At 27.7% G+C, this 17,194-nt stretch overlaps 2 protein-coding genes across 2 annotated transcripts; both read left to right on the top strand.

The window, feature by feature from the left end:
* Positions 1–7,109: 7,109 nt before the first annotated feature.
* Positions 7,110–8,420, top strand: LOC124943894 (LOB domain-containing protein 18-like). The gene is made up of 2 exons (XM_047484351.1): positions 7,110–7,400; positions 8,235–8,420. The coding sequence occupies exons 1-2, from the start codon at positions 7,110–7,112 to the stop codon at positions 8,418–8,420; spliced, it is 477 nt and encodes a 158-aa protein (XP_047340307.1).
* A 6,610-nt stretch (positions 8,421–15,030) lies between these two features.
* LOC124943895 (LOB domain-containing protein 30-like) lies at positions 15,031–16,472 on the top strand. The gene is made up of 2 exons (XM_047484352.1): positions 15,031–15,327; positions 16,128–16,472. Exons 1-2 carry the CDS (start codon positions 15,031–15,033, stop codon positions 16,470–16,472), a joined length of 642 nt encoding a protein of 213 aa, XP_047340308.1.
* Positions 16,473–17,194: the final 722 nt, after the last annotated feature.

The following is a 17,194-nucleotide window of genomic DNA, read 5'->3' on the forward strand; positions in this document are numbered from 1 at the left end:
AATTATTAAAATCCGAACTATCTCCAAATAAAAGTACAAATAAATTAATAAATAGGTTAAATAAAATATATGCTTATTAATTAATCTTTACTATATTTGTTTAAAAAATGTTGACCGATGGCCACCGGACCATAGCGGTCTCGAGCCAGCCCAGGCGGAGGCTCGCATTTTGAGGAACGCCCAAGAAGATAAAAATGTTGTCGTTGTTGCCTTGGGTTCAATTACTCATTTGAAAAACGGTAGAAATCATATAATATTCTTTACTCTACAAAATTGGAAATGATTCCATGACGTAGGAATCATTTCTCATACGATCTCGTAAACCCTAGTCGCTAGATGAGACAAGTTGCGGCCGAAAAGTGAAAGACCATTAACGACCTCGACTAAAAATTGGAACCGACCCTCGGGCTGCCTATTAATGTTTCATAGGATCTTTGTGAAGATGGAGTAGAAAAACGAAAAAGAAATTCAACTCCAAAGGATTTTCGTCAAAGCACCTCAATTGTTTTCTATTTTTTTAGATTTCGAACTATAAACTTTATTCGGTAGTGGGAATCATTAGAGATTGGTCATGATCCCATTTAGAAAATATGTTAGTAATTGAACCATCACCATTATTGTGTAACATTTGAATTTTGAAGAAAGTTGATTTCAAAAAAAATGTGAATTTTGTGTTCTATCTTAGAAAGTAGGTTAGTAATTGAATCATCTCCATTATCCCTTTCCACACTTAATTTTTGAATGAAAACTAATTGGTGACTAGGGATAACAATCGAACGGATCGAACGGAAAATGCATTTACCATTCTGCCTCATTCTACTTCGGAGTAGTTTTTAACCTACCATCTCCAGAGAACACTGTTATATCATAATTTCAAAAAAAAAATACAAATATTTTTGATAAATTTATGTCAACGAATTTTTGATATTTTATATATATATTGTAATATATTGAAAATTATATTATTATAAATAAATAAACTTAAAATTCATACAAAATATGAATAATAATTAAATAAATTAGTGATATTATATATTAATTATGTTTTCTTAATATTCAGGTAGAATTGGGGTGAGATCGGGACGAGGGACACCAATACCATCATCGATCCATCCCCGATCAATTACCGGTCATACTGGGGGAAAACTTCCCTAACGGGGTAATTCAAATCGGAAACCATGTGATAGATTAAAACTGTCATCCCTACCAACGATAGTTTATCTGGCATGTCATCTGATCGAGGAAATATAGTCTGAACGGGGTTCGGAAAAAATAAATATATCTGCAATTCGATTTGCATTATTTCGTTTGAAATTATATTTATATTTTTGTATATTATAGCATTATCATTTGCATTATACATATAAGAAACGGGTGTAGGTCCCCATATATTATCATTTGCATTATACAAATAAGAAACGAGTGTAACAGTATTAAACATAAGAAAACAATTACTATTAATATATCAGTAACGATATTAAACATAACAAAATCGTTATTATTAATATATCAGTAACGGTATTAAACACAACAAAATCGTTACTAATACTTTATTAGTAACGATTTTACCTTTGTTAAAGTCCTTACTGCTGTTAATATCAGTAACGGTTGTGTAGCCGTTATTAATATGAGTTTCAGTAACGATTTTTGAAAGTCTTTACTAATACTAGAAGAGTATCAGTAACGCTCATTTCTGTAACGAATGGTAACGACGATAAATGCTGTTATAGAATGTCATCAGTAACGGTTTTAGAGCTTTTAGTGACGACTTTTGCCTTTACTAATACTCTTTTTTTACTAATGGTAACAACTCTAGTATTTCTTTTTTGAGATCATTTCTAATATTTAAGATTCTCATATATTTTTATTTTCCAATAATAAAGTTTTACATAATTGAACTGAAGTTCAATAGACTTTAATTCTATAATCTGACCATTTTTCAAAAGAATTTTCATCCTTTTTTTGCTCATATGCCATAACTTACAATGTCATAACTCACCGTTCTTTGAGTCATCAACAATACCAGTAATGGTGTCTCTACATTTTGAAGTCATGTATAACATTCCACTTTTGTGACCTCGAGTAAAAACTATTGATTCTTTAGTCATCTTCCACGAATCATTTTCACAACTGAAACTTTGTAACATAAATTAAATTGCGCATTTGACTAAGAATGTGTCTCACCTTATTAATCTTCCAAACAACCGTTTGTCATCTTTAATTTAATACCTACATGCCCATAATATCTAGTGGCTTGTCATCTACAAGATAAACTTTCCTACAGTTTCCAACCACGTAATTCTATATTAATTCACTGTGAGTAGTAGTGTGGAAATACACTCCCAAGTCCAAAACTCATTAATCTATTGGGCTATCAACTAACATAAGCAACGCATTAGTGATAGTTTCTATAACTGCATTGACTTAATTATTTTTATCATCACCGATCTTCTTCGGTGCTTTGCAGTTCTTCTTCAAGTGACCATATTTATTACAATTCCATCAAACAAATGTCCTCCCAAACTTGGACTAACTCCTCATATTTCTCGGCATAAGTTTGCTCTTACCTCGATTGATTTTATCATTACCTCTAGCCCTATTTTCAACCTTCAATCGTTTCACCATAATCAATTTTATGAACCTCTTCAACAAGAATTCGATCTCTAACTTCAATAAATTTAAAATTTGAATTCCCAACAGAGTTACTAATTGTTGTCATCATAGGTTCCCAACTATTTGATAGAGATGCTAATAAAAAAGGGCACTCACTTCGTCCCAAAATCAATCTCAATAGATAACAATTGATTCACAATTGTATTGAATTCGTTCAAATGAGTAGTGACAGAAATATCATCAACCATTCTTAAGTAAAAAAGTATTTTCATTAAATGTATCTTGTTATTAGCACATTGTTTCTCATACATATCAGAAAGAGCTTTCATAAGATTTATAGTGGTCTTCTCTTTTTTTTTACGTTGTGAGCAACAATCTTGGTTAGTGTCAATCAGACAACTCCCAAAACCTGTCTATCTAGAAGTTTTCATTCAGTTTCATTTATCTTCTCTAGTTTCTCACTCAAAGAAACATTAAACTTATTTCTGTAAAGGTAATCTTCAATCTACATTCTCTAGAATACATAATTTGTTCCATTGAATCTTCCAATACCATGTCATATACTGCATTCTCGCCTTCCATCGTTTCAAATGTTCCGATCTTGCCTAACAACTCTGATGCCAATTGTTATGATTTGATGCCCCAAATTCGACCTGTTTGAAATTATCTATTTAAAGCGCAAGAAAATAAGAACATAAGAAAATAAAAATTTATAATGATTCACTCAAATGAGCTACGCCCACTTTAGCCGCTACCAGATTTCCCTATGAAGAAGAAGGAATACAAAGTTTTGTTTCACACTGTTTATCTCTCTAGAATTATAATTTCATTTGTAAAAATCTTAACAATAAAATATTTATAGGGTAAACATTCGGGTAATGAAACTTAAATAACTCCGAGTCATGTTCAAACCTAAACACAAACTCAATTAATTTTAATTAACTTCTTAGAATTTATTACAAGGGTATATAATAGGAAATTTTGTCCTTATATGATAGAACACATAAAAATTTTATCTTTCCATCTTTTATTTGTCAAACACTATGAAAATATATCAACTGCTCAAGTGAGAAGAAGAGTGAATTTGTTTACTAGTTTTTAGTAAGTTTATTCTATTTGTTTGTTTACAGGAACAAAAGTGGAAAATGGTTGTTCTTCTTATTGTTCTTATATATATGCTACAGAGTCGATAATACTAATTTATCATTTTCTCGTTTGGGTGTAATTTTGTGCCTTGCCGATCATTTTTAGCTAGAAAGATGGTTGCATAAACGACTTATGATTCATACATTACTAATTGTTTCAATAGCATAATTGTTTCAGCTATATGAATATTTATAGGAATTTGAAATTATTTATGAGTTTCAGTCTTTCTATTTCCCTGGCTTATTAAATCAATAGTATGGTTGATATCTTTTCTAGATTTTATCCTTGTGGAATCCGGATGTCTCTTGCATGTGACATCTAGAAAATTCTATGAAGCAGTATTCAATTTTTTTTTCCTCTAATAAGCATTTAACTATGGTTCCTTAATTTGATTGCATGTATTAATTAGGAAAGAGTACTTGGCCAAATATTACCATCCTCTTGCATTTAATTAAGGATATGTCATTGCACACTGTTGAGGATAGGCTTTGTTTGTTCAAATTCTTGGTAAGAATGTTTATGTTTATACACTGATTCATTGTCCATGTCTACTTGCTTATTACACGAAAGGTATATACATTCATGTTTTTATCTTTTCCTCGACGTCTCAATTGATGATACACTATGTTCTCCTGTAATTGTATTGAAGTTTATTTGTCAAGTGAATACGGTTATTCATGTTTTTGTTTTTGTGTGTAATTTGAAATATGTTCTCCTGTAATTTGAATTGATGATACACTAGAATTCAAGGACTCAATGGCTGAAGGTGTGAGTTGTTTTCATTTTGTTCTTTTTATGTGTTGAGTACTAAAATAAGATTGGAGGCTAATGTTATTTTTGTGAAAAAATTATTGATAAAAACTATTGAGTCTCACAATTTGTTTTTAAGTGAATGTTTTTTTTAGTTAATAAATTTGTAATTAACACTTTTAAAATATTTTGTTAATTATTTTTTTTTAAATCTGATTATTAAAGTGTTAAATAATATAATTGATAATTAAGAAAAATATGTAATTGTAATATGAGAAATAATTAAGAAAAGTAAAATTTTAAATAAATATATTATTTTTTGACGAATATTCCTACGGATTATCCCAAACTTTTCGACGAATATTCCTACGAAATTATCATGAACTTTCCGACGAGTATTCCTACGAAATTATCACGAAATTACCTATGGAAAATTTCCAATGAAATATGATATTTAATAAAAAAATATTTAAAACACAAATTTCATTTTTCCTTTTTCAATCAAGGCTCTAACCATGTCTCTAGACGTTGAATGACTATCCTAGAGCACGGTGAACAAGTTTCAAATGGGAAGACGAAACTCCCCATATATTTGGTTTCGCGTTTAGAGCCTCCTAGCCGAAAACCAAAGTTTTGATTTTGACAAAGTTGAAGATGGAGCCAACTCGCCCCTCTAAGAAGTCCAATCCGCGCTTCGCTTGATCTACCTACATGCCTCCTCCGCGTTGACCAGAGTCCAGACCACATTGACCCCGCCCCAAACCGGATCCAAGCCAACCCAGACATCTCTTGAAATGTGCCTGGCGAACCGACAGTGCACCCCGCGCCTGGTCCAAGGCCATCTTAGGCTTGCTTGTTTTTATTTATTTTAAATGTTTTTGATATTTAAAAAACTTCAAACTATTTTTAAAAATCTGAAAAATAGTAAATGTCTTTATAATATTTTTAGAACATTAAATTTTTTCATTTTTTTTAATTGATATTTTTCATGTACCATTTTCCACAATTTTTGACATTAATCGAATATATTAATATTCATTTAATATTTAAAAAAATGTTAAATCTAAATATATATCTAAAAAATTAAGAAAATAATTAGATAAATAAAATGTGAAATTCAATATTCTATATAGTCAAAATCTTGTGATTTAAAGACTGTTTTTAAAAAACACCGATGATATAGCGTAAAAGTCCTTTTTGAAGTGTCACCAAACATCAATTTTTTTTTTTTTAAATTATGTTCTTACAGGTAAGAATTTTTATTTATTTAAAATAATCAAGTAACGACACTAAAAATTAATAGGCTAACCCTTTAAAATTAGTTTTCTACAAAATAGTTTCAAAATTTTCACTTTAATCAATTTTATCATTTCGGTTACTCGTCTCTTTCATAAAATTTGAGTAAGGTATGAGATTTGATTATTGGAAAAAAAAAATGGTTTACCTAAAAATTAGGTAAAATTAATTTGAAATTAATTTTTAATTAATCTTTTATAAGATGAAGAAAACACATCAAAATATCATCACATCACTGATCACACCAGCTTACAATACATATTATGTTTTATAATTTTGTCCTTAATTTTCCTAATTTTAATGTAATTACAAGGATGTTTTATTTATTTTTTTTATTTGTAGTGAACCACAATCCATTGCTGTATTTTATGCACTATAAACCTTTTTTTATCCATCACTTGTTTAATAAAATAATTTTACCTTCAAACAATAAAACTTGTCATTGATAATCAAAAATTAAATCACAAATTCAACTTAGCTATGATAATTCCTTTGTGTGTGTATTGAGGCTTCTAAGCAAGTGCAACTATTGCAAATATGATTAATTTGTTAGTATTAGGTTGTGTTTCCTTAGGGTTATAAGACCTGTTATAATACATATTATATCCTATGTAAATTAGCATAATTGTTTGCTGGTGTGATTTTTTTTTTATACAAATAGAGTATTAGCCTATATAAATTTTACATATTTAGAAGTATAACTTATAAGCTTCTTAGAAGCTTTTATAAACAAATAATAATTATTATAATATATATATATAGCTTATTAATTATATAATTCATTAAATAGTTTTAGTGGTAAAAGTCAGTATTAGGAGAATAAAACTTGCAAGTTTAAAATTTTACTTAAACATCCTAACTTAAAGTCATAAGTTGAAATTCTAGTATGAAACAAATTTATTCAAGTATACAACTAAAAGTTCTATGTATCGCCTTGTGTTAACTTTTATTCGAATTTATATAAAGTCTTTTTTTTTTAAATAAAATTGTTTGTGAAAAGCGATTTTTTTTAATTATTTAAATTAAATTATTAAAATATTTTTATTTAAACTTTATAAAAATAAAATATATTATAATATATTTTAATTAATAAATTGATGATGAGAATATTTTTTATGAAAAGAATCATAAAATATAAAAAATAATTAATGTTTAATTACTATACTAATCTCAAATTTCCTTTTTCTCCACTTTACAAGAAAAGAACTCTCCCAACTCTTATCAACCTACCTATAAATTCTGTTATTGGTTCATCTTAATTTTTTACCCAAAAAAAACTCCTTTCACAAGAAAAATAGTCAACCATGAGCATCAATACCAATTCTAGAATCAGAGCATGCGGAGCCTGCAAATTCTTGCGAAAGAGGTGCCTAGATGAGTGCATATTTGCACCTTATTTCGATTCCGATGAAGGAACCGCAATTTTCGAGTCCGTTCATAAGATTTTTGGAGCCAGCAACATTTCCAAGCTTCTAACCAATATCCCGATCGAAAAAAGAGCCAATATCGTTTTCACTATATGTTTGGAGGCTGAGGCTCGTCTCCGAGATCCTGTCTATGGTTGCATGTCTGAGATCTATGCTCTCCAAAATCAGGTACTTATTTATCTATGATTTATTATGAATAAATTAATCACGAAAACTAGAAAAAAAAATCAAAACAATTATTATGTCAAATCTTCTACAAATATATTTTCGCAATTATTTGTTTTATTTATGTTTGGTTGTAGAAAAAAATGGTTTTAAAATTTATATGAACTGTTGGTTTTATTTATACTTGTGAAATAATTGTTTGCTTAATGATTTTTTTAAAAAATTAATTAGATTAGTTATCATCTTATCATCTCATTTCTTGATAATAGAACATATATATACTATATTCATTTGATATTATCTTTAACGTTGTTATATGTAATTTCTTTGACTTCACTTTTAGCTATTATTATAAAATTTTGATTTTATTTGATTCTGTAATCTCATAAACGTCACTTTCATAAATATATTATTAATTAAAGAAAAACTTTTCTTAAAAAAAACCGTTTCAAAAATAAAAGTTCACTTGACGACAAAATGAATATATATATATATATTATATTAAATTAAATTATGGTAATGTTCAAATTTAAAAGTGAAGTCATCTTCTTTTAAGATAGTTTTCTCACATATATATTTTATTTTTAAGTTAATATTTAACTTTTACATAAACTAACATATATAATTAATTATTATTCATACATTAACACAACTTTATATTGATATATTTTATGTACTATTATCTTGTCTATTCTCTTAATTCATTTTATTGAAAAATTTAGTTCTAACTATCAATAATTTTAAGTAGATTTTTTTAAAAAAAATTTGTATGCTTTTGATTTGATTTTAATTTAAAATTTTTTAATACATTTTTGTGGACATGAATTATATATATAGATCATAACTCTAGAAGCTGAGCTTTCTTCAATGCAAGCCCAAGTAGCCATGCAGCAGTCACCTCTCTATGAGTTTGATCTAAATCTTGGATCATCTCAGGAGGCAGCCGATCAGAACACTTTCGCCGGAGCTCCGGTTGGCGGCGGTGGTGATGGGGAAGAGTTTGCTAGGGAGTTACCTAATTGATAATTACCTTTGATAATCCCTAAGATATTACTAGCCATGTCTTTCTATTTCTAGTACTATGTGGCATTTGGCTATGGTAATTTGTTTTCTTTTTCAGGACTTTTATTACTTAATAAGCAAACTCAGGACTTTATTTATTATGTTAAGTTTGAAAATTTCATATATTTTGATTGTTCCATGCTATTCTAAAGTAAAAATTTGGGTTTTGAAAAATTGTATCAATATGTTTCGATATTTTGTGTTTTCCTTTTCCTTTGGCAGTGGTAGCTCTGACTTTGAAACCAGTCTGTTTGTTATGAATACTTTGAGAATGTGGGTTATAAATTCAAATTTAGGATTTTGAAAAGTTGTGTAAGTATATTTTGAAACTTTGTACCTTCCTTTGGTAATGATAGATATTATTATATTTTTTTATTTAAAATTTTAACTTTATAAAAATAAAATAAAAGATGTTATTATATTTTTTAATTAATAAATTAACTAATGGTTGAAATATAGATAACGTGATAATAGTTTTTATGAAAAAATTCTAAAACATTACAAATAATAGATGTTTAATTACAACATTAATCTCAAATTTTCTTTTTCTCACTCCACTATACAAGAAAAGAACTCTACCGCCCTCACAAATCTAAAAAAACTCACATATAAATTATATAAATTCAATCAGTGTTTATCCTATTTGTTTTTTTTTTAAAAAAAAACTCAAAAAAATCAATAATGAGCATAAAGCCCAATTTTTGCGCCAGAATCATTATCGGGCCATATGTGCATGCAAATTATTGCAAAAGAGGTGTCTCGAGGACTACATATTCGAACTTTACTTCGATTTTGATCAAGGAACCGCCAATTTACGTCCCTTTTTAAGATTTTTGGAACGAGCAACATTTCCAAGCTTCTAACTAATATCTTTATCCAGAAATGAGTCAATGCCGTTTTCACTTTATGTTTGGAGTCTCGTACTCTCTCCAAGATCCTATTTATGGTTGCATATCTTGATGTACCTTAGGTCATCTCCAACCCAAATACATATTCTCAAACCCAAAATACAGTAAATATCCCATCAAACAGTAATTCATCTCCAACCTAAAACTCAAACTCAAACTTAAAGAATATTTTCAGAATATTCCTTTTTATAATAATTATTAATTTTTTCAATATTATCTATATATTTATCTAAAATTACAAATTGAACCCATAATTTTACAACAACTTATTAATTACTTTTAAATTCTAATTATAAATCAATTATTTATACAACTACATAAAACAAATACACATAAAATATATGATTTATCAATTCTCGGAATGTCTTTTTCAATTTTTTAGTTATGTAATCGGATTGTCTTTTCAATTTCTTAGTTATGTAATGGATTATTGTATTTTTTCGGTTTTTTTACGTGTTTTGTTTATTAAAATTATTTTTATTATTTATTATTTTTTTATCAATAATGTTTATTATTATAAATTTATAATACTTAAAAAATATAAAATATAAATATAAACAAATTTAAATATAAGTTAATCATATAAAGAAATTAAAATTACCATAAATTAAACATATAAATAAAGTAAAATATAAATAAATTAAAATATAAATAAATAAAATATGTAAACAAATTAAAATATAAATAAATTATGTAAATTAATTAAAAACAAACTAAAAGAACTGAAATGAAAGTTTTAAAAAATTTTGAGTATGTGAATAGTGTCCCTGCAAATTTGGGTTTGGAGAAGAGAGAATTTATAGAAAAACTCAAAATGCAGTTGAGTTTGCAGGTGAGTTGGAGGGCTAAAACTTATTATGAAAATGAATTTGCAGATGGGTTGGAGATGATCTTAGGTATCTATATACAAGACATACCATGATTTATCAATAATTAATTAATCAAGAAAACTAAAAATAAATTAAAACAATAATTTTATCAAATCTTCTAAAAGTATATTTTGGTGTAATTACAAATTTATGTTATATGTATGTTTGGTTGTATGAAAAAATTGGCTTTGAAATTGGTCTGAAATGTTGATTTTGTTTATTTTGTGAAATAATTATTTTGCTTAATGATTTTTAAATCTTTTATTAGATTATACTTACCATCGTTATTTCTTGATAATAACGTTATATACAGAATTATACAATATTAGTTTGATATTGTATACATATATCTGTATCAGTATATGTTTCTTTGTTTTAACTTTTAGTGAATATTATAATATTATTTGATTCTTTTATCTTATAGACGTTACGTTTATACTATATTATTAATTAAATAAAAACTTTTTTTACAAAAGAATCTGTTTCAAAAATAAAAATTCAACAAAAACAAAACAAAAATATTATATTAGATTATAAAAATATTTAAATTCAAAATGAAATCATCAGCATTTAAGACATCTTCTCTTATATATATATATATATATAATTATATTTTTTTTTTGTAATAAACTAACACAATATTGATGATGTTATTCGACATTAACAAAAACTTTTTTTTACCTTCCATATACTTAAATATATATTTTATGTATTATTATTAATCATCTGGTTGGAAAATTTAACTTTAACAAGTATTGATATTAGAAAAAAAATCTTGTCAATTTGTATGATTTTGATTTGAAATCTTGTCAATTTGTATGATTTTGATTTGATTTAAATATATATATATATATATATATATATACGAGGAATGACGAGGAATGATAGTGAGCACTACCTTTGGGTGAGCGACTTGTACCGCGAAAATGATCTCGTTGTTATACGAAAGTGACATCGCTGTTATACAAAAAAGATCTCGTCCCTTTTGTATAACACCGAGGTCTCTTTTGTATAACAGCGATGTCACTTTCGTATAACATCGATGTCATTTTCGCTGTACGAGTCGTTACCCAAAATAGTGCTTCCAGTCATTTATATATATATATATATATATATATATATATATATATATATATATATATATATATATTCAGATAGAGCTATAGTGCTTACAAGCCTATGTTGCCATGCAGACGCCACTTCCCAAACCTCCAATCACTTGAGAGAGATCAGCAACCGAAATGATAGATCTAATTAAATAAATTTGAACTTATTTAAGAAATTATTTTAAAATTGCTGGCCTAATAAATTTTAAAGCGCCACTTTGATTTTTAAAATCAAAGAAAATATTTTACATGTAAAAATATAATTTTAGAAATTATTTTGATTTTGGTCTTTTTTGAACCCTCAGAAAAGAGCTTACATGATTTGTCCTATATGTCGTTAAAGAACTATATTTACTTCACAAAATTTTTGGTTATTTAGAAAATTAGAATTTTACGTTTTATTTATCCAAATTTTATACATGCATTTAGGTTCTGACATTTTAAATTTTAAAATATTAAATAAATGTCAATATATGCGATTAATGTCGAAAATAGTAGAGAATGTTACCTGAAAAATATCAATTAAATAAATAAATCCAAACAAATCTTTAATAATGTTTTTTAAATGTTCTAAATATATTTTAAAGGTGTTTTTTTTATTTATTTTGAATTTTTTAAAAATAGTTAAGAGTTTCTAAATGTTAAAAAAAACATTTTAAGTTAAAAGACTTAAATCAAACGGGCCATAGGCGGGCTGGACCGGGCGCTGGGTAAGGATGGCAATGGGGCGGTTCGGGGCGGGGAATGCAATTACCATCCCCGCCCCGTTTTAATTTCGGGGATTTTTTTAATACCATCCCCATCCCGTTCGGTTTTTTTCGGTTTCGGGGAATCCCGCTGGGCACCGTTAATAATTTTTATTTAAAAAAAATAAATAAATATTATACAATAAAATTATATAAACCAATTTTTTAATATAATATATATTGTAATATATTAAAATTTTATATTATTATAAAGAAATAATTTTAATATTCTTATAAAATATAGTAAATAAATAAATATATTGATGATTTAATATATTTAATTATGTTTATGGTATTCGGGGCATAATCGGGGTGAAAACGGGGTGAAATCGGGGCGGGTCGGGGCGGGGGACACAAATACCATCCCCGCCCCATCCTCGTTCGGTTTCGGGGAAAAACCGTCCCAAACGGGGCAATTCGGTTCGGTTTTCACGGGACGGTTTTAAATTGCCATCCCTAGTGCTGGGGGATCGTTGGTTCGAGGGAAGGAGTTCAGGAGCGAGTTTGGCCGGATTGGGCGCTATCTGGACCAGGGTCAAGGTGGTTTGACCGCTAGTAAACGCGGGTGAGACACGCGCATGTGGACCGGACAAGGCTTTGGTGACTTGGATGATGAAGGCCGAGTTGAAGTCCGTCTTCAACATCCAACAAGACTCCATCTCCTTATTTAAAGCATGTCGATTATACTCTAAAGATGTCATCCAATTGGAAATCACATCAACACTCCAACATAAATGGCCATTTTTTATTGAAAAAAATCATTTTTTATTCATGACTTTGATTTGAATTATGAGCTTACACATAGCTTTCTTAGGTTTTTAAAGTTAAAGACAATTAGCAAAACGTTTAAACGAATATTAAAACATAAATTCAGTTTTTTAGAAAATTTTAAATTTAGAGGAATATGTTTGAGATTGGTTTAGAAATACTCCAAACATCATTTAAAAAAAATTGGACAATTTATTGGATCTATTTTCTTGAGCTAAAACTCAAGAACCGAGATTCATTTTTTTTTAATTTTAAATTTGTAATTGAGTTTTTTAACTCGGGTTGATTGATTCAAATTGATTTCGATAGAAAGATTATAAATGATCTTAAGATAAATTCAAATCGATAAATTGGACAATCATGCAATATTGAAGGACACATGAACTGAAATGTAAAAAAATAAAATTTTGTTTAGTACATGAATTACAACATAAAAGATGATTTATAGTGAGTTGGAGAACATTCTTAGACTTTTATTGAAGCTTTTGATGAACCAGAACTGAGCTTAAAAACTCTATAAAAAGGTTTCTGAAAACTTAAAAAGGTTTGAATTTTTTTAATCGCGGGTGTTAATGGAGATTGATTGATGATGTGAGGCTTGGTTTATGTGATTCGTCTTGATCGGATCCTTTTTATAGTCGGCTTAGGTCAGTTGACGGCTTATGTTGAAAAAAAATATTAATGACCTTGCCACTTGCCCGACCGAATTATATCCTTTCAGATAATATGACGAGCTACCAATGTAAGGAAATGATCTCACGACTATAGTGTGATCATTTCTCTTCAACTTTTCATTTTTTCTGAGTAACAATGAAGTTGGATTTCATCATTATTCAATGATGCCAATTGTTATTATACAAGCGTCACAAGTCTCGACGAAGTTGGGTCGCCAACGCACGTTGAGCGCAATATGTGGAGTTTCGTCAAAGTTCGTCAGGCTAGGTCATTTCATGCCTTTCCATCAGCATGGGCGTTAGCCCCTCCGTTTGCCATGTCAGCCGCGTGCTTAGCCTCTACATGGCCTCGGCCTAGTTTGATTTGGGTCAAACAACTATGACCTCATTTGAATTCTCCTCATTTTTATTATTTTTTTATACACAATATTAAATAATAGACATAAATATTTAATTTTGTCTATTTTATTTATTTTGTGTATTTTAGACTTTATAAATAATTATGTTGGGATTTAAATGACTACAACATTTTTCTAAATAATTGTTTGATTTATTTAAGCTATATTTTATGATAGATGAATACAACATTTTCTCAAATAATTATTTTATTTATTTATTTTGAATTTAATGAATATAACATTGTAAACACTAAAATTTTACATACCCAATTTATAAATTTTAAAATAATTATTTTGACTAAATAAAATTTAAATGATTAAAATTAAGGTCAAAGACACCATTAAATAATTAATTGGATTAATTATTATAATAATTAAACTCAATTAATTAAATATAATGACCAAGAAAAGTAAATAAAATAATTTGTTATAAATGTTATATTCATTTTTACCTCAAGCAAAATTTTTTGTATCCATTTTATCCCAAATAAAATCTAATAGTCATTTTGAATAGTATGCTTTCCAAAGCGGAAAGATAGAAGAGATTAGTGCATGGTTCGAGAGTACAAATAATGCTGAGTATTCGTTAGCGAGGCTCTTTCACATGTATGATCTTTAGTTTAATCTTCGTGATGATTGTCAAGTTGTGGTCCAAGTTTTCGGTTTGATCTTTAGAGGAAGCTTAAGGATTGATGATGTTTTTGTTTGGCTATTTTTGTTTTAGCTTTATTTTTTTTGTGTGTAAGAAGTGAGTTTTTTAAAATTGTTTAGAACTAAATTATTAAAATATATTTTATTTAAAATTTTAACTTTATTAAAATAAAATAAATTATAATATTTTGTAATTAATAAATTAACTAATGGTTAAAATATAGATGATGTGATAATATTTTTATAAAAGAAATCCTAAAATATCACAAATAATTAATATTTAATTACAACCATTAAAACTCAAGTTTCTTTTTTTATCACTCCACCTTCCAAGAAAAAGAACTCTATCAACCCGCACCAATCTAAAAAATACCATATATAAGTCCAATCAATATTCATCCTAAGTTTTTAGGCCAAAAAGACTCTAACTTCTCAAGGAAAAAAATAAACAATGAGCATCAAGGCCAATTCTCGCACAAGAATCAGGGCATGCGGGGCCTGCAAATTCTTGAGGAAGAAATGTCTAGAGGACTGCATATTCGCACCTTACTTTGATTCCGGTGAAGGAATTGTCAATTTTGCGGCCGTTCATAAGATTTTTGGAGCGAGCAACGTTACAAAGCTTTTAACCAATGTCCCAATCCACAAACGACCCGACACCGTTTTTACTTTAAACTACGAGGCTCATGCTCGTCTCCGAGATCCTATTTATGGTTGCATGTCTGAGATCCGTGATCTCCAAAATCATGTACTTATGTATTTAGATATCGACCCTAACATTGTTTAACATGAATTAATTAATCATGTCAATTAGAAACAAATTAGAACAATAATTAGTTCAAATCTTCTAAAAGTAAATTATGGTGTAATTATATGGTGATGATATATATATTTGGTTGTGAGATAATTGATTTCCTTAATAATTTTGTAAAAATTAATTTAAATTACTTAACTTCTTATCATCGTCGCAACGCTATGAAAATAGGTTTATGATAATGTTTGATATCATTAACATTATTTATTTATTTGACTTAATTTTTAGCTAATATTATAACATTTTGATTTTATTTGATTCTTTTATCCTATAGACGTCACTTTCATAAATACATTATTAATTAAAGAAATTATTTTACAAAAGAACCGTTTCAAATATTATAATACACGTCACGACAAATATATATATATATATATATATATATATATATATATATATATATATATATATATATTTATATATATATATATATTTATATATTTAGATTAAGGTAATATTTAAATTCAAAAGGAAGTCTTCTTCTTTTAAAATATATTTAATCCTCTCAAAAATATTTTATTTTAATTTTAAAATTATAATTTTTTTTTGAAATAAACTAATACAATATTATTGTTATTCAGACATTAACAAAACTTGAACTTGTATATAATATATCTTGTCTCTTCTCTTTAATTCATGTTGTTTGAAAATTTAATCTTAACAAGCAATGACATTATTATAAATTCTTGTTAATTAGTTTTAATACATTTTTGTGACATGAATTTTATATATAGGTGATCAATCTACAATCGGAGATTTCGTGCTTGCAAGCCCATGTAGCCAGGCAGCCGCCACCTCAGCAACCACCTCAGCAACAACCGCCATCTTCTCTGTCCATGTTGGACTTCCCTTTTGCTGACGCTGGCACCTATGACATGTCACTACCTCTCTATGAGTTTGATCCAAATATTGGATCATCTCATCAGCAGGCCAATTCATGGGCAGCAAATCTGCAGCAATTCCATGATCATAACTCTTTCGCCGGAGCTCCGGTGGGCGGCGGGATTGGGGAAGAGTTTGCCAGGGAGTTATTGCTGAGGTATGGAAGATCTGCCCCAAGCATGCCACCATGGCCCTAATTCATAATTACTTTTGATAATCCCTAAACTATTAACTATGATAATTTGACAAATATTTATTACCGTTCTTGAATGGTAATTTCTTTTTCTTTTCGGATTTTCAGTATTTTCTTTGTTGAATAAGCAAACTCTGTAATTTATTTATTTATCTAAGTTTAAAAAATTTATATGGTCTGATTGTTACATGTCATTTTACATTTGAGTTTTAAAATTTTGTATCTATATGTTCCGATGTTTTGTGCATTTTCCTTATTATATTGTTCTATATGAATACTCATTCATTGAGAATATGAGTTATAAATAAAATTTAGTGGTTTAAAAAATTGTATAGGTATATTTTGAAGCAACAACTTTTTTGGTGTTTACAGATATTATTGTTTTTCTATTTAAAAATTTAACTTTATAAAAGTAAAATAAAATAAAAGATATAATTATATTTTTTTTTAATTAATAAATTAACTAATGGTTGAAATATAGATGATTTGATTATATTTTTTTAATGAAAAACTACCCAAAAAAATTATAAATAATTAATGTTTAATTACAACATTAATTTTAATTTTTTTTCCTATTACTCCACTTTACAAAAAGAAGAACTCTACCAACCCTCTTTAATCTAAAAAAACACACTTATAAATTCAAGATTTTTGGAGAGAGCATTATTTATGAGCTTCTAACTATAATATCATGATTAAAAAAGAATTGAAAAAATTTTCATTTTA

This window comes from Impatiens glandulifera, chromosome 6 (assembly GCF_907164915.1).
Source record: "Impatiens glandulifera chromosome 6, dImpGla2.1, whole genome shotgun sequence".
Lineage (NCBI taxonomy): Eukaryota > Viridiplantae > Streptophyta > Magnoliopsida > Ericales > Balsaminaceae > Impatiens > Impatiens glandulifera.

Coding starts and splice junctions, on each gene's coding strand:
- LOC124943894 (XM_047484351.1), top strand. CDS start 7,110: ATGAGCATCAATACCAATTCTAGAATCAGAGCATGCGGAGCCTGCAAA. Junction 7,401..8,234: donor TCTATGCTCTCCAAAATCAG/GTACTTATTTAT, acceptor TTATATATATAG/ATCATAACTCTAGAAGCTGA.
- LOC124943895 (XM_047484352.1), top strand. CDS start 15,031: ATGAGCATCAAGGCCAATTCTCGCACAAGAATCAGGGCATGCGGGGCC. Junction 15,328..16,127: donor TCCGTGATCTCCAAAATCAT/GTACTTATGTAT, acceptor TTTTATATATAG/GTGATCAATCTACAATCGGA.